This window comes from Ascaphus truei, chromosome 5 (genome assembly GCF_040206685.1).
Source record: "Ascaphus truei isolate aAscTru1 chromosome 5, aAscTru1.hap1, whole genome shotgun sequence".
Lineage (NCBI taxonomy): Eukaryota > Metazoa > Chordata > Amphibia > Anura > Ascaphidae > Ascaphus > Ascaphus truei.
Genome location: NC_134487.1, coordinates 7,855,265 through 7,873,348, shown reverse-complemented (window position 1 = coordinate 7,873,348; position 18,084 = coordinate 7,855,265). Strand labels below are relative to the sequence as shown.

Genomic DNA, 18,084 nt, shown 5'->3' with positions numbered 1-18,084 from the left:
TATATATATATATATATATATATATATATATATATATATATATATATATATATCCCTCTCGCTGCCTTCGTCATGCGACCCTCCCCCCCTCCCCCCCCTCCCCCCCAACCCCCTTTTGCACTTAAGATCTGTTGTAGTAAAAAGGTGTCCGATAATGTAAATACTTTCTCCCGAGCGTGCATCAGTGCATTCAGAGCCCCAAAGCATTACTTATTAAAGATTGTTTTACTATATAATAATACGATGTATTAGATTACAGAGAGATTATTACAAGAATATACGGTGTCAATAAATGCAGAACAATTTGTTAGCGACAATCCAAGCAACGTAAAGAAAAATGCCGCCTTTGATTACCTTTATTGAAAACTAATTACCGAAGCTGAAGATCGATAAGTTCTCCCGTGATCAATCGGCAAAATCCTGCTTCCCGGACGTCACATCACCATGGTAACCGTGGCGTCACATGACCGCGCGGGGTCATTTGACAACGCGTTGCCATGGTCACGCGTCCTGAAGCCGGCTGAACCTCGGTAAGTAGAGTTTAGAGGCCTCGCGCGGTCCCTCTGCATTTCATTTAAATGCCTTGGCGGAAAGCGCGGGACCTCTGTAACTGCCCGCGCCACCCCCTCCCCCCCCCCAAAAAAAGTCTCGGGCGCACCGCTGTACTAAATGGCCGCCTTTCCGTTTTAATCGGTCCTTCAGTCATTGTAACTCGGCAGCTACAATGTATTCTGATATTACTACGGTAACATTATCTATTGTTACAGTTTGCAGCTCAAACTGCTGGGAATGTTGGCAACAAATGATCACACACAGCAAAGTGTTGCAAAGAACTTGCACTGCAGGGAAGGTGGGCTAAAACCTGCTACAGATATCAAAAGATGCTCGGCATATTAAACTCCCTAAACATGGCATTTAGTTGAATTAAAAAAAAAAGTTAGTACAGTATCTAATACAGAACGGATTTATTTAAAAAAATCAAAACACATGTAGGATATTGCTTAGAATGCTGCTTTTAAAATAAAATAATAAACCGAAATCCCTATACAATTTGTTACCATATGTCATCGGTCCCAGAGAGGTCACTGGAGCAGATGAAAGTTCACGTGTCTGATCCCAAAACACACGTCTTGTTGAATTCTGATATTCATATAACCTGGGGAGGGTCTTTCGTGCCGTTTCTTCCCCATTGAAACATCAGACCCCCCCTGTTGTAAATCGTCTGTCCTGACATTTTTAGGACTGATCTCGTGACATTTAAAGTCTTGACTGAATAAATAAAAGGCCTGGTAACATAATTTCCCTAATACTTGGACACCGCTCTCCTTCTGCTGTTCCACTGCAGAGGGACGAGGCTCTTCCAGGAGCCCGGGTGTCAGTGCTGCTAGATCCTACTGAATGATGCAGTATAGAAACAAGACACACGCATAACATTTAACACTCTTCCCTTCATTTGTGTGGCAATACGCCGTTTCTTCTATTGGGCCTAGTAGTATGTTTTCTCTCTCTGGGCACGCGCGTCCGCCTCTTCCTCTCTGGGCACGCGCGCCCGTCTCTCCCCCTCGGGGCCTGCGCATGCCTCTCCCTCTCGTGGCACGCGCTCGCCTCTCCCTCTCGTGGCACGCGCCCGCCTCTCCCTCTCGTGGCACGCGCCCGCCTCTCCCTCTCGTGGCACGCGCCCGCCTCTCCCTCTCGTGGCACGCGCTCGCCTCTCCCTCTCGTGGCACGCGCTCGCCTCTCCCTCTCGTGGCACGCGCTCGCCTCTCCCTCTCGTGGCACGCGCCCGCCTCTCCCTCTCGTGGCACGCGCTCGCCTCTCCCTCTCGTGGCACGCGCTCGCCTCTCCCTCTCTGGGCACGCGCGCCCGCCTCTCCCTCTCGTGGCACGCGCTCGCCTCTCCCTCTCGTGGCACGCGCTCGCCTCTCCCCCTCGGGGCCTGCGCATGCCTCTCCCTCTCGTGGCACGCGCTCGCCTCTCCCTCTCGTGGCACGCGCTCGCCTCTCCCCCTCGGGGCCTGCGCATGCCTCTCCCTCTCGTGGCACGCGCTCGCCTCTCCCTCTCGTGGCACGCGCCCGCCTCTCCCCCTCGGGGCCTGCGCATGCCTCTCCCTCTCGTGGCACGCGCTCGCCTCTCCCTCTCGTGGCACGCGCTCGCCTCTCCCCCTCGGGGCCTGCGCATGCCTCTCCCTCTCGTGGCACGCGCTCGCCTCTCCCTCTCGTGGCACGCGCCCGCCTCTCCCTCTCGTGGCCTGCGCATGCCTCTCCCTCTCGTGGCACGCGCTCGCCTCTCCCTCTCGTGGCACGCACCCGCCTCTCCCTCTCGTGGCACGCTCCCGCCTCTCCCTCTCGTGGCACGCTCCCGCCTCTCCCTCTCGTGGCACGCGCTCGCCTCTCCCTCTCGTGGCACGCGCCCGCCTCTCCCTCTCGTGGCACGCGCTCGCCTCTCCCTCTCGTGGCACGCGCTCGCCTCTCCCTCTCGTGGCACGCACCCGCCTCTCCCTCTCGTGGCACGCTCCCGCCTCTCCCTCTCGTGGCACGCTCCCGCCTCTCCCTCTCGTGGCATACATGACTTGTCTTTGAGTCTGCAAGAGTTGTTGAATTTTTTATTTTATTTTTAAACCAGTGCCCCCGTGTACAAATGTGGCCTCCCAAAATGTTCACGTAAGGAGTAATTACCGCCTTTGTCTACCTGTTCTCTAGTTGTGCCCTTGCGATGGGCTCTTCACCTTTAACGCAGGTATTGTTTTTGGAACGGTCAATAATGGCTGCCATCGCCGGAAGGTATCTTATGGAGTAGAACACAACTTGGTAAAAATGGGCCTGTTAGTTTTGCTTTGTCCCTGTATTTTCGTGAGCCAGTCCTGTTAGTTTTGCTTTGTCCCTGTATTTCTGTGAGCCGGAGCTGTTAGTTTTGCTTTGTCCCTGTATTTTCGTGAGCCAGTCCTGTTAGTTTTGCTTTGTCCCTGTATTTCTGTGAGCCGGAGCTGTTAGTTTTGCTTTGTCCCTGTGTTTCCGTGAGCCGGAGCTGTTAGTTTTGCTGTGTCCCTGTATTTCCGTGAGCCAGTCCTGTTAGTTTTGCTTTGTCCCTGTATTTCTGTGAGCCGGGCCTGTTAGTTTTGCTTTGTCGCTGTATTTCTGTGAGCCGGGCCTGTTAGTTTTGCTGTGTCCCTGTATTTCCGTGAGCCGGAGCTGTTAGTTTTGCTGTGTCCCTGTATTTCCGTGAGCCGGAGCTGTTAGTTTTGCTGTGTCCCTGTATTTCCGTGAGCCGGAGCTGTTAGTTTTGCTGTGTCCCTGTATTTCCGTGAGCCGGAGCTGTTAGTTTTTCTGTGTCCCTGTATTTCCGTGAGCCGGAGCTGTTAGTTTTGCTGTGTCCCTGTGTTTCCGTGAGCCGGAGCTGTTAGTTTTGCTGTGTCCCTGTGTTTCCGTGAGCCGGAGCTGTTAGTTTTGCTGTGTCCCTGTGTTTCCCTGAGCCGGCGCTGAAGCTGGATTCTCCCAGCATTACAAATGTACATGCTCGGACAATTTCAACCCTGCAAAATGTGGGTGTAAATCTCTGCAAGACAATTTGAGGCTCCCGCGCGCCATAGTTCTAGCAAACTGCAGCTCTGCTTACCAGGTCCCCGAGCTTGGAAATGTTCCGGAATTGATGGGTTCCGCCTTTTTTTGTTTTGTCCCACGCTAAAGAAACACAAATGTGAATAACCCGGAAATATTCGTCCCTGTGTCGGCCTTTAAATGGTTGCGTTGCGGCAGAAGGTAACACAAACGCACAAACACAACGGAAAACAGAACCCGCCGCCTAGCTTGTTACATTTCCATTGGCACATGTGCATTAATGTTTGATATCGGGCGGCTTGTCTGGCAGGCGTTTTGTGATGAAGTATTCATTTAAAGGAAGATTTATGGTCTCGCGGAGGCAGCTTTGTAGTGCGGCGGTGGGTGAGCGACGCAAGGCAGTAAGTTTACATGAGAAGTGACAACTTGCCCTAGATTTGGATGCAAAAGTAAATTGGGTAGTTGCTTGTTCTAAATGAATTTACATTATAGAAGAGGTGCCGGTAATGGATCTCATGTCTGACATGCTATTCATGCTTTAGTGTCAGAGGTACGGCCCCCTGTGTTCGTGGCACTGAAAGGGAGGGGGTGGGGGGGTTAGGAGGTGTGGTTTGAAGGTATCCTAACTCCTTGCGTGCCAGAATGGTCTGCAACGTATTGTACTGTGACATAAATCCAGACCCCCAGCACAATTACACCGAATTTCAAGATCATCTTGTGAGGCAATGCTAGCAGTCCCTGCCCAGTTTCTAACACAGGGGTCTCTGTCTGTGCTGAAGCAGGGATATCCATAAAAACTGGCCCGTTGGTGGCCCTTGAGGACTGCGTTTGGGACCCCTGTTCTAACATGCCCAGTTACGTGTGCCGCGCCTCGCAGGGATATCGCTAACGGGTGTTTGTATTCCCTGCAGGACACGCAGAAGGCCAAACAGTTCCTGCCTTTCCTGCAGCGCGCCGGCCGGTCGGAAGCCGTTGTGGAGTACGTGTTCAGCGGATCCAGACTCAAGCTGTACATGCCAAAGGAAACGTGCCTCATCACCTTCCTCCTGGCCGGTAAGTGGACCTCTCCGCCCCCGAACATTCCTGGTCAGGGAAAGAACCTCCTGCCCCAACGACGCCGGTTCTGAGCTTGGGTTGGAAATGTAACGTTGTCCTTTCCATGTAATGCATTGCAAATCATTCCTTTCCCTGGGGTCCTTCTCCGCAGCGGTGGTACTACCAGTATGGGAGGTGGTGGGGTGGGCACAGAGGGCTGTGACAGGGCCACTCTATAAGTAAGACCCATACATTGCAGCTGTGCGGGCAGAGCTCGTATAGTAAGTACGGCCCAGTGTTTTGGCGATACCACAGCACCCCGTCAGGGTATAAACGTGGGAATAAATAGTGACAAAAAATACCTTTTGGACCCTGGACAGACGCATAGTGGCTGCAATATATTGGTCAGCAACTTGGGCATGTGAATAAGACCAGGGTAAGCTAGTTTGTAGCACCCATTGTTGGATTGTGTGTCTGTGTGTTGTGTGTGCACGTTGTACATTTCTATGGCAGAATTTTCACTGCCATAAATATTGTATGAAATTAACCCATCAGTAGTGTAATGCCTCCGAGTTTTTTTTTGTAGGTGGTTACGGTTATATAAAGAGTTACGTAAAGCCGTAATCCCCCCCCCCCCCCCCGCCCCTCATACCGACTTTTCTCTATTTCTCCGATTGAACGAGGGGATAACACAGACTACCTCTGGTGGGTGCGCCAGGCTTAGCGGTTCCTGATATTTGGCAGCCATTCTGTTTCCCCTGGAGGGAGATTTAAACTCGGTACCGTTGCGTGTAAGTAGTACCTCGATAACGGTGGGTTCAGCAGCGCAGTTCAGCTCTTGGGGATCCCCTGGTAATGATCCTGTAAAAAGGGTAGGCGTATCCGTGTTAATAATTTGTTTTCTTTCAACCACCCTGGCAAAGTCGTCCTTATCGATCAGGAAAGCCATTGATCTCTCTGTGCTGCTGAGCTGAGACTTGTATCCGGGCTCAGGCTGTCTGATCTTTCTAACTCTGTGAACAATAAGTGTACTGTGTCTTATCGTGTGTATGTGGCTGTGTGCTGGGAATGACACATCTAGTTAGGCCATCAATGTGTCTGTTCCTGCGGATGCCACACAACTTGATGGGCATGTCTTTGTGATGTAGAGAGCCGATACGGTGCCGCAGCCTCGCCTCTGTGCCGGCTTATTGCTTTGGCGGTAGCTTTGTGTCCTGGTTGCATGGCTGCTAGTTTGGGCACGTCCTGCAGCAGAGATACAATGTCACTTTCTAAGGCCGTGCGTATTGTGCCCGCGACGGGTGACTGCAACGCCGCCCAAAAACAAATACATTGCCGCCGCGTGCGCTTATAGTAAGCGCGACGGCGGCAATGCGCCGGAGCGACGGCGCGGACTTTGGAAGCCGGGAATATACGATTTTTCAAGGGCTGTCGCCTCATGTGAACAAATCAAATGCCAGTACGCCCGCGACGCCGGCGCAAAGCGAAATATAACTTTCGCTAGCGGCGACGGGTGACATCACCCGTCCCGTCGCCGGTCGCAGGCATATAACGTGCGGCCTGAGGAAGAAATCGGTGAGATTTGGGGATTCTGGACTGAGAAATAGCATTATAATGGAAAAATGCTGATTTTTAATATCATTGAGATTCCATTGATATGCAAAAACAAAATTAAAAAACGGGCGCTTCTTAAACTATAATGAATAATGCTTAATCTATATAATATAGGTGACAGTGATGTATAATTTGCAATTAGTATCACAAAATGTGATAAGTGACCTCCACCAATACAAAGTGAATAATAGTAGTGATGTAAAATACAAAATGAAAAAGCAGCTCTACACCCTTTGTGAGGACTGTCCAGGTCCAGGTAGATCTTGTGTAGTTTTCCAATTGAGCGGAGCGCTGTGTAACTCGTGAACATGAAAGAAAAAAATATATATAATGGTGCAGATAGTACAACAATAGTGATCTAAAAAATATATAGTCTCTGCAATGGTTGTACTCACAAATGACAATGTCAAAAAAGACGTATCAGAGACCCTTCTCTCTCTGATAGGAGCCCTTTAATGGATGCCCCCTCAAAGTGGTTTCTTGATAGAAATTCAGGAAGCTTGTGATATATAGATGGTCAAATTTTCTCCCAAGGATGTATAAAAAGAAAAGAGAGAACGCACAATAGTATAGTACGGTCTAAAATTGTATTAGCAGCAATGAAAAATATGTATGATACACTCACATTTCAAATATGATATATGTTCGAGGGAGAGGACAGCTGTAGTTGGAGAGTGCCGGTATCTCCAGGAGCGGCAGAGCACTTCCGCATGCGTCACGTGTACCCGCGTCACGTCCTGTGACGTCTCAGGTCAGGGCGGAAGAAGCTGCCTGGTGTGTCCGTCTCCGTTGGTTTGCCAGCACCTGTCTCCAGTGTTCTCCCCAGCTCAGTCACCTCCCACAGCTAATCGATTCAACGCGTTTGGCTGTGGCTTCTTCAGGAATCGGAAGAAATCGGTGAGATTTTGGGATTCTGGACTGAGAAAATAGCATTGTAATGGAAAAATGCTGATTTTTAATATCATTGAGATTCAATTGATGCCTGAGGGCGCGGGGAATGAGGGGGGGTGGGGAATGAGGGGTGGCGGGGAATGAGGGGGGGCGGAGAATGAGGGCGCAGGGAATGAGGGGGGTCGGGGAATTTGGGGGCGCGGGGAATGACGGGGGGCGGGGAATGAGGGCGCAAGGAATGAGAGAGGGGCGGGAAATTTGGGGGCGCAGGAAATGAGGGGAGCGGGGAATGGGGGCGGGGAATGAGGGGGCGCAGGGAATGAGGAGGGGGCGGGGAATTTGGGGGCGCAGGGAATGATGGGGCGGGGAATGAGGGCACAAGGAATGAGAGGGGGGCGGGAAATTTGGGGGCGCAGGAAATGAGGGGGGCGGGAAATTTGGGGGCGCAGGAAATGAGGGGGCGGGGAATGAGGGCGCAGGGAATGAGGGAGGCGGGGAATGAGGGTGCAGGGAATGAGGGGGGGCGGGGAATGAGGGGGGGGCGGGGAATGAGGGGGGGCGGGGAATGAGGGGGGCGGGGAATGAGGAAGGGGCGCGGGGAATGAGGGGCGCAGGGAATGAGGGGGCGCAGGGAATGAGGGGGGCGGGGAACGAGGGGGCGCAGGGAATGAGGGGGGGCGGGGAATGAGGGCGCCCAGGAAATCAGCGAGTTGGTGCAGTATTATGTCTGTTGCAATAGTTCTTCTGCTGCAGATTGAGAATCTGTTCTTGTGACTATCCCTGAACTCCGTGTCTCTCGCTGACCTGCCAGGCGCTGCGCAATGAGGCAGCGCTGCTCCTAAACGTGAAATGGCGGCTCCCGTGCACTTCAAACCCTTTATTGCTGAATCTTTCCATATCTGGGCAGAGAAACGCGCGGGGGACCCAAATATGCATGGAACTCAGAAACCAAATACAGAACATCAACATCTTAAGCGCAGTACTGCGTCACCGCACCTCGCGCCATGAGCCTAACACCGCACCTCGCGCCATGAGCCTAACACCGCACCTCGTACTGGGCTACGCAACTCACACTGCACCACGCAGCTCGCATCGTGCCATGCACCTCACACTGCGCCACACACCTCACACTACGTCTCATACTGCGTCATCGTGCGTCGCGCCACACACCTCACACTGCGACTCGCACTGCACCATGCACCTCACCATGCACCTCACACTGCGCCTCGCACTGAACCACACACGTCACACTGCGCCATGCACCTCACACTGCACCACACGACACCCTGTGCCTCGCACTGCGCCACGCTCCTCACAATGCACCTTGCACTGTCGCACCATGCGCTTCGCGCCTCATACCGCGCACGCAGACCAGCTGTCATTATACAGGAGACGTCTGCTTCAAAGCTTCCATGTGTATGGGACGCGCCCGTCCTTGTTACTCCTTTGCGTCCTTAACATATATTTTATAATTTCAGATGTTTGGAAATTCTGTTACTTTTATTGGACCTCAAAGCTTAAAGATGTGATGTGTATCTGCCTGTGGCAGTTCCTGTATGCGTCGCAGTGATGTGTATCTGCCTTTGGCAGTTCCTGTATGCGTCGCAGTGATGTGTATCTGCCCGTGGCAGTTCCTGTATGCGTCGCAGTGATGTGTATCTGCCTGTGGCAGTTCCTGTATGCGTCACAGTGATGTGTATCTGCCTGTGGCAGTTCCTGTATGCGTCGCAGTGATGTGTATCTGCCTGTGGCAGTTCCTGTATGCGTCGCAGTGATGTGTATCTGCCCGTGGCAGTTCCTGTATGCATCGCAGTGATGTGTATCTGCCCGTGGCAGTTCCTGTATGCGTCGCAGTGATGTGTATCTGCCTGTGGCAGTTCCTGTATGCGTCGCAGTGATGTGTATCTACCTGTGGCAGTTCCTGTATGCGTCGCAGTGATGTGTATCTGCCTGTGGCAGTTCCTGTATGCGTCGCAGTGATGTGTATCTGCACGTGGCAGTTCCTGTATGCATCGCAGTGATGTGTATCTGCCTGTGGCAGTTCCTGTATGCGTCGCAGTGATGTGTATCTGCACGTGGCAGTTCCTGTATGTGTTGCAGTGATGTGTATCTGCCTGTGGCAGTTCCTGTATGCGTCGCAGTGATGTGTATCTGCCCGTGGCAGTTCCTGTATGCGTCGCAGTGATGTGTATCTGCCTGTGGCAGTTCCTGTATGCGTCGCAGTATGTGTATCTGCCTGTGGCAGTTCCTGTATGCGTCGCAGTGATGTATATCTGCCTGGGCAGTTCCTGTATGTGTTGCAGTGATGTGTATCTGCCTGTGGCAGTTCCTGTATGCGTCGCAGTGATGTGTATCTGCCCGTGGCAGTTCCTGTATGCGTCGCAGTGATGTGTATCTGCACGTGGCAGTTCCTGTATGCGTCGCAGTGATGTGTATCTGCCTGTGGCAGTTCCTGTATGCGTCACAGTGATGTGTATCTGCCTGTGGCAGTTCCTGTATGCGTCGCAGTGATGTGTATCTGCCCGTGTCAGTTCCTGTATGCGTCGCAGTGATGTGTATCTGCCTGTGGCAGTTCCTGTATGTGTTGCAGTGATGTGTATCTGCCTGTGGCAGTTCCTGTATGCGTCGCAGTGATGTGTATCTGCCTGTGGCAGTTCCTGTATGTGTTGCAGTGATGTGTATCTGCCTGTGGCAGTTCCTGTATGCGTCGCAGTGATGTGTATCTGCCTGTGGCAGTTCCTGTATGTGTCGCAGTGATGTGTATCTGCCCGTGGCAGTTCCTGCATGCATTGCAGTGATGTGTATCTGCCTGTGGCAGTTCCTGCATGCATTGCAGTGTTGTGTATCTGCCTGTGGCAGTTCCTGTATGCATCGCAGTGATGTGTATCTGCCTGTGGCAGTTCCTGTATGCGTCGCAGTGATGTGTATCTGCCTGTGGCAGTTCCTGTATGCATCGCAGTGATGTGTATCTGCCCGTGGCAGTTCCTGTATGCGTCGCAGTGCTGTGTATCTGCCTGTGGCAGTTCCTGTATGCGTCGCAGTGATGTGTATCTGCCCGTGGCAGTTCCTGTATGCGTCGCAGTGATGTGTATCTGCCTGTGGCAGTTCCTGTATGCGTCGCAGTGCTGTGTATCTGCCTGTGGCAGTTCCTGTATGCGTCGCAGTGATGTGTATCTGCCCGTGGCAGTTCCTGTATGCGTCGCAGTGATGTGTATCTGCCTGTGGCAGTTCCTGTATGTGTCGCAGTGATGTGTATCTGCCTGTGGCAGTTCCTGTATGCGTCGCAGTGATGTGTATCTGCCCGTGGCAGTTCCTGTATGCGTCGCAGTGATGTGTATCTGCCCGTGGCAGTTCCTGTATGCGTCGCAGTGATGTGTATCTGCCTGTGGCAGTTCCTGTATGCGTCGCAGTGATGTGTATCTGCCTGTGGCAGTTCCTGTATGCGTCGCAGTGATGTGTATCTGCCTGTGGCAGTTCCTGTATGCGTCGCAGTGATGTGTATCTGCCTGTGGCAGTTCCTGTATGCGTCGCAGTGATGTGTATCTGCCTGTGGCAGTTCCTGTATGCGTCGCAGTGATGTGTATCTGCCTGTGGCAGTTCCTGTATGCGTCGCAGTGATGTGTATCTGCCTGTGGCAGATCCTGTATGCGTCACAGTGATGTGTATCTGCCTGTGGCAGTTCCTGTATGCGTCGCAGTGATGTGTATCTGCCTGTGGCAGTTCCTGTATGCGTCGCAGTGATGTGTATCTGCCTGTGGCTGTTCCTGTATGCGTCGCAGTGATGTGTATCTGCCTGTGGCAGTTCCTGTATGCGTCGCAGTGATGTGTGTCTGCCCGTGGCAGTTCCTGTATGCGTCGCAGTGCTGTGTATCTGCCAGTGGCAGTTCCTGTATGCGTGGCAGTGATGTGTATCTGCCCGTGGCAGTTCCTGTATGCGTGGCAGTGATGTGTATCTGCCCGTGGCAGTTCCTGTATGCGTCGCAGTGATGTGTATCTGCCTGTGGCAGTTCCTGTATGCGTCGCAGTGATGTGTATCTGCCTGTGGCAGTTCCTGTATGCGTCGCAGTATGTGTATCTGCCTGTGGTAGTTCCTGTATGCGTCGCAGTATGTGTATCTGCCCGTGGCAGTTCCTGTATGCGTCGCAGTGATGTGTATCTGCCTGTGGCAGTTCCTGTATGCGTCGCAGTATGTGTATCTGCCTGTGGTAGTTCCTGTATGCATCGCAGTGATGTGTATCTGCCCGTGGCAGTTCCTGTATGCGTCGCAGTGATGTGTATCTGCCTGTGGCAGTTCCTGTATGCGTCGCAGTGATGTGTATCTGCCAGTGGCAGTTCCTGTATGCGTCACAGTGATGTGTATCTGCCTGTGGCAGTTCCTGTATGCATCGCAGTGATGTGTATCTGCCCGTGGCAGTTCCTGTATGCGTCGCAGTGCTGTGTATCTGCCTGTGGCAGTTCCTGTATGCATCGCAGTGATGTGTATCTGCCCGTGGCAGTTCCTGTATGCGTCGCAGTGATGTGTATCTGCCTGTGGCAGTTCCTGTATGCGTCGCAGTGCTGTGTATCTGCCTGTGGCAGTTCCTGTATGCGTCGCAGTGATGTGTATCTGCCCGTGGCAGTTCCTGTATGCGTCGCAGTGATGTGTATCTGCCTGTGGCAGTTCCTGTATGTGTCGCAGTGATGTGTATCTGCCTGTGGCAGTTCCTGTATGCGTCGCAGTGATGTGTATCTGCCCGTGGCAGTTCCTGTATGCGTCGCAGTGATGTGTATCTGCCCGTGGCAGTTCCTGTATGCGTCGCAGTGATGTGTATCTGCCTGTGGCAGTTCCTGTATGCGTCGCAGTGATGTGTATCTGCCTGTGGCAGTTCCTGTATGCGTCGCAGTGATGTGTATCTGCCTGTGGCAGTTCCTGTATGCGTCGCAGTGATGTGTATCTGCCTGTGGCAGTTCCTGTATGCGTCGCAGTGATGTGTATCTGCCTGTGGCAGTTCCTGTATGCGTCGCAGTGATGTGTATCTGCCTGTGGCAGTTCCTGTATGCGTCGCAGTGATGTGTATCTGCCTGTGGCAGATCCTGTATGCGTCACAGTGATGTGTATCTGCCTGTGGCAGTTCCTGTATGCGTCGCAGTGATGTGTATCTGCCTGTGGCAGTTCCTGTATGCGTCGCAGTGATGTGTATCTGCCTGTGGCTGTTCCTGTATGCGTCGCAGTGATGTGTATCTGCCTGTGGCAGTTCCTGTATGCGTCGCAGTGATGTGTGTCTGCCCGTGGCAGTTCCTGTATGCGTCGCAGTGCTGTGTATCTGCCAGTGGCAGTTCCTGTATGCGTGGCAGTGATGTGTATCTGCCCGTGGCAGTTCCTGTATGCGTGGCAGTGATGTGTATCTGCCCGTGGCAGTTCCTGTATGCGTCGCAGTGATGTGTATCTGCCTGTGGCAGTTCCTGTATGCGTCGCAGTGATGTGTATCTGCCTGTGGCAGTTCCTGTATGCGTCGCAGTATGTGTATCTGCCTGTGGCAGTTCCTGTATGCGTCGCAGTATGTGTATCTGCCTGTGGTAGTTCCTGTATGCATCGCAGTGATGTGTATCTGCCCGTGGCAGTTCCTGTATGCGTCGCAGTGATGTGTATCTGCCTGTGGCAGTTCCTGTATGCGTCGCAGTGATGTGTATCTGCCTGTGGCAGTTCCTGTATGCGTCGCAGTGATGTGTATCTGCCTGTGGCAGTTCCTGTATGCGTGGCAGTGATGTGTATCTGCCCGTGGCAGTTCCTGTATGCGTCGCAGTGATGTGTATCTGCCTGTGGCAGTTCCTGTATGCGTCGCAGTGATGTGTATCTGCCTGTGGCAGTTCCTGTATGCGTCGCAGTATGTGTATCTGCCTGTGGTAGTTCCTGTATGCGTCGCAGTGATGTGTATCTGCCTGTGGCAGTTCCTGTATGCGTCGCAGTGATGTGTATCTGCACGTGGCAGTTCCTGTATGCGTCGCAGTGATGTGTGTCTGCCTGTGGCAGTTCCTGTATGCGTCGCAGTGATGTGTGTCTGCCTGTGGCAGTTCCTGTATGCGTCGCAGTGATGTGTATCTGCCTGTGGCAGTTCCTGTATGCGTCGCAGTGATGTGTATCTGCCTGTGGCAGTTCCTGTATGCGTCGCAGTGATGTGTATCTGCCTGTGGCAGTTCCTGTATGCGTCGCAGTGATGTGTATCTGCCCGTGGCAGTTCCTGTATGCGTCACAGTGATGTGTATCTGCCTGTGGCAGTTCCTGTATGCGTCGCAGTGCTGTGTATCTGCCTGTGGCAGTTCCTGTATGCGTCGCAGTATGTGTATCTGCCTGTGGCAGTTCCTGTATGCGTCGCAGTGATGTGTGTCTGCCCGTGGCAGTTCCTGTATGCGTCGCAGTGCTGTGTATCTGCCAGTGGCAGTTCCTGTATGCGTGGCAGTGATGTGTGTCTGCCCGTGGCAGTTCCTGTATGCGTCGCAGTGCTGTGTATCTGCCAGTGGCAGTTCCTGTATGCGTGGCAGTGATGTGTATCTGCCCGTGGCAGTTCCTGTATGCGTCGCAGTGATGTGTATCTGCCTGTGGCAGTTCCTGTATGCGTCGCAGTGATGTGTATCTGCCCGTGGCAGTTCCTGTATGCGTCGCAGTGATGTGTATCTGCCTGTGGCAGTTCCTGTATGCGTCGCAGTGATGTGTATCTGCCTGTGGTAGTTCCTGTATGCGTCGCAGTATGTGTATCTGCCTGTGGCAGTTCCTGTATGTGTCGCAGTGATGTGTATCTGCACGTGGCAGTTCCTGTATGTGTCGCAGTGATGTGTATCTGCCTGTGGCAGTTCCTGTATGCGTCGCAGTGATGTGTATCTGCACGTGGCAGTTCCTGTATGCGTCGCAGTGATGTGTATCTGCCTGTGGCAGTTCCTGTATGCGTCGCAGTGATGTGTATCTGCCTGTGGCAGTTCCTGTATGCGTCGCAGTGATGTGTATCTGCCTGTGGCAGTTCCTGTATGCGTCGCAGTGATGTGTATCTGCCCGTGGCAGTTCCTGTATGCGTCACAGTGATGTGTATCTGCCTGTGGCAGTTCCTGTATGCGTCGCAGTGATGTGTGTCTGCCCGTGGCAGTTCCTGTATGCGTCGCAGTGCTGTGTATCTGCCAGTGGCAGTTCCTGTATGCGTCGCAGTGATGCGTATCTGCCCGTGGCAGTTCCTGTATGCGTCGCAGTGATGTGTATCTGCCTGTGGCAGTTCCTGTATGCGTCGCAGTATGTGTATCTGCCTGTGGCAGTTCCTGTATGCGTCGCAGTATGTGTATCTGCCTGTGGCAGTTCCTGTATGCGTCGCAGTGATGTGTATCTGCCTGTGGCAGTTCCTGTATGTGTCGCAGTGATGTGTATCTGCCTGTGGCAGATCCTGTATGCGTCGCAGTGATGTGTATCTGCCTGTGGCAGTTCCTGTATGCGTCGCAGTGATGTGTATCTGCCTGTGGCAGTTCCTGTATGCATCGCAAGAGACGGGAAACTTTGGAGCGTCGGGGTTGTGTCCCGGTTCCTCAGATGGCGGCCCAGTACGGTCCCCCTCTAGGGGAAACAAAATGGAGGTTTATAATTCTGCGTGACGCTGGCCAATAGGAAGCTGCGACTTCCTGTTGCCAGGCGTGGCAAATTTAAGTACACGGAAGTAACCGGTGGTGCCTTTCCCAGTAAGTATTTTGAGAACCAGATGTTCACAGAGTTGGGGGAGCGAGGTGGGGGGGGGAGTTAGGGGGAACCTCCCGCCTGGCAGCGGGAGTACACACGCGGGCATGCAGTCCTGTAACCTGTGCCCCAGCGCTGGCGTGCTGCCTGGCAGCGGGAGTACACACGCGCCGGCGTGCTGCCTGGGAGGGTATTCTCCTCCTGGCTGGGTTTTTATGTGTATTTAATATTTCCCTACGCAGGCGTGACCGGGACCCGTTGCTCGCCTCACAATCATTTTCATCACATTCACTGGAGGGAGAAAACGCTTTTGTTTCTTTCCCGCTGGCGTCTAATCAACTCGGCTTTATTTGTAGGCCCAAAACTCAGTCTCTCCTAGGTGCAAAGTGTACTAATGGCAGTGACGGGGTTAAATCTAAGTGATGCCTCATTAGTGTGTGCTGTGAAATCTGGGTTAAGGAGGAACAGAGCCAGCATCCCATTCATGGAGAACTTTTACGAAGCTTAATCACCACTGTAAATTTCAAAGCAGACTGAAAATTAATCCTGTGTGGTACCGCCTGCCCTCCAGCTCTCACGGGGTTAAAGCACATCACATGTCTGGCATTTCCCTATGTGGTGCAGAGACCCCCACGTGGAGTTGCACCCCCGGCTTCTTACAGCCCAGCTCCTCCTCCATCTCCCCACCTTACCAAAAAGCCTGCAACCCCTTCACTGCTGTGCCTGGTAAGGGAAGGGTTAACTGCTTGCACAGGCGTCTCCGTAACCGAGCGCGCGCGAGTGTGGGACACTCGGTGTGTGTGTGTGTGTGTGTGTGAATCTCCTAGCAACGCAGCGCGTGCTCGTCCCTGGAACCACGCTGGGCATCTGTGAGTCTGCACTTCATACGCTGCATATCGGATCATTTCTCGGGCAGGGGCGAGAAGGGTGCTTGCCCCCCCCCCCCCTACCCCCACACGGGCAAGGGCCTCAGTTATGTCTGAGTATACCCCGGGGTTTGCCAGGATAAATGCCGGCAGTGTGAGCGCTTTCTGCGGGGGATTCCTTTCCTCGGGGCGGCAGTGTGTTTGCAGTGAGGGGACTTGGGCACACTCTTAAACAGTCGCCCTTAAAATAGCCGCCTGTCTCTTACCTCCCATCCTCGTTTCTCTGCTTGTGAAACCAATTATTAATAGCACCGCGCCGATAACGCGCCTCACACTGCGGAGCGCAGGAGGATAGGATCGCTGCCGCTGGTTTCTGGGCTCTGTGTTTACAGGTGCAATCCCCTGTAGCCAGCCCAAAAATACCTTCCTTTTTTTGTAAAGGATTTAACCAGCTGGTTGGCTTCGTTACCCAGAGACAGCCGTGTGCCGGCTTTGAATGGTTATTGCACATTACATTTCTCACGCGCCTCGGGATGGGGCGGATTCTTTCTGTACCTTTTATACCAGGCTTTATCAAAGAGCCGATACAGATTTGGGGAGGGGGGGGGATATGGGGGCTTTACCTTTACAGATTAGTGGGGGAGATGGGAGCTTTACCTTTACAGATTAGGGGGGGGATGGGGCTTTACCTTTACAGATTAGGGGGGAGGAGATGGGGTTTTTACCTTTACAGATTAGGGGGGAGATGGGGCTTTACCTTTACAGATTAGGGGGGTGGGGGCTTTACCTTTACAGATTAGGGGGGTGGGGGCTTTACCTTTACAGATTAGGGGGGAGGAGATGGGGGCTTTACCTTTACAGATTAGGGGGAGATGGGGCTTTACCTTTACAGATTAGGGGGGTAGGGGCTTTACCTTTACAGATTAGGGGGGGGTGGGGGCTTTACCTTTACAGATTAGGGGGGTAGGGGCTTTACCTTTACAGATTAGGGGGGGATGGGGGCTTTACCTTTACAGATTAGGGGGGTAGGGGCTTTACCTTTACAGATTAGGGGGGTAGGGGCTTTACCTTTACAGATTAGGGGGGGTGGGGGCTTTACCTTTACAGATTAGGGGGGATGGGGCTTTACCTTTACAGATTAGGGGGGGAGATGGGGGCTTTACCTTTACAGATTAGGGGGGGAGATGGGGGTTTTACCTTTACAGATTAGGGGGGGAGATGGGGGCTTTACCTTTACAGATTAGGGGGGGAGATGGGGGCTTTACCTTTACAGATTAGGGGGGGAGATGGGGGCTTTACCTTTACAGATTAGGGGGGGATGGGGGCTTTACCTTTACAGATTAGGGGGGAGGAGATGGGGGCTTTACCTTTACAGATTAGGGGGGGGAGATGGGGGCTTCACGTTTACAGATAAAGGGGGGGAGATGGGGACTTTACTTTTACAGATTGGGGGGGGGGAAATGGGGGCTGTACCTTTTACAGATTGGGGGGGGGGAGATGGGGGCTTTACCTTTACAGATTAGGGGGGGAGATGGGGGCTTTACCTTTACAGATTAGGGGGGGAGATGGGGGCTTTACCTTTACAGATTAGGGGGGAGATGGGGGCTTCACGTTTACAGATTAAGGGGGGGGAGATGGGGACTTTACTTTTACAGATTGGGGGGGTGGAGATGGGGGCTTTTTTATTTTTACAGATTAGGGGGGGAGGAGGTGGGGGCTTTACCTTTACTGCAGGGATCAGGCCTGTGTTAGCAGGAAGCCGCTGCAGGGATCAGGCCTGTGTTAGCAGGAAGCCGCTGCAGGGATCAGACCTGTGTTAGCAGGAAGCCGCTGCAGGGATCAGGCCTGTGTTAGCAGGAAGCCGCTGCGGGGATCAGGCCTGTGTTAGCAGGAAGCCGCTGCAGGGATCAGGCCTGTGTGAGCAGGAAGCCGCTGCAGGGATCAGGCCTGTGTTAGCAGGAAGCCGCTGCAGGGATCAGGCCTGTGTTAGCAGGAAGCCGCTGCAGGGATCAGGCCTGTGTTGGCAGGAAGCCGCTGCAGGGATCAGGCCTGTGTTAGCAGGAAGCCGCTGCAGGGATCAGGCCTGTGTTAGCAGGAAGCCGCTGCAGGGATCAGGCCTGTGTTGGCAGGAAGCCGCTGCAGGGATCAGGCCTGTGTGAGCAGGAAGCCGCTGCAGGGATCAGGCCTGTGTGAGCAGGAAGCCGCTGCAGGGATCAGGCCTGTGTTAGCAGGAAGCCGCTGCAGGGATCAGGCCTGTGTTAGCAGGAAGCCGCTGCAGGGATCAGGCCTGTGTTAGCAGGAAGCCGCTGCAGGGATCAGGCCTGTGTTAGCAGGAAGCCGCTGCAGGGATCAGGCCTGTGTTAGCAGGAAGCCGCTGCAGGGATCAGGCCTGTGTTAGCAGGAAGCCGCTGCAGGATCAGGCCTGTGTTAGCAGGAAG

General features: G+C 53.3%; 1 protein-coding gene across 2 annotated transcripts in view; it reads left to right on the top strand.

Moving 5' to 3' along the window:
- Positions 1-18,084, top strand: part of SND1 (staphylococcal nuclease and tudor domain containing 1) — an 810,790-nt gene that overhangs the window by 445,557 nt on the left and 347,149 nt on the right. For both annotated transcript variants that reach the window (XM_075599279.1, XM_075599278.1), the window contains exon 15: positions 4,465-4,606. In XM_075599279.1, the coding sequence (XP_075455394.1) occupies positions 4,465-4,606 (142 nt within the window). The remainder of the gene's footprint in view (positions 1-4,464; positions 4,607-18,084) is intronic.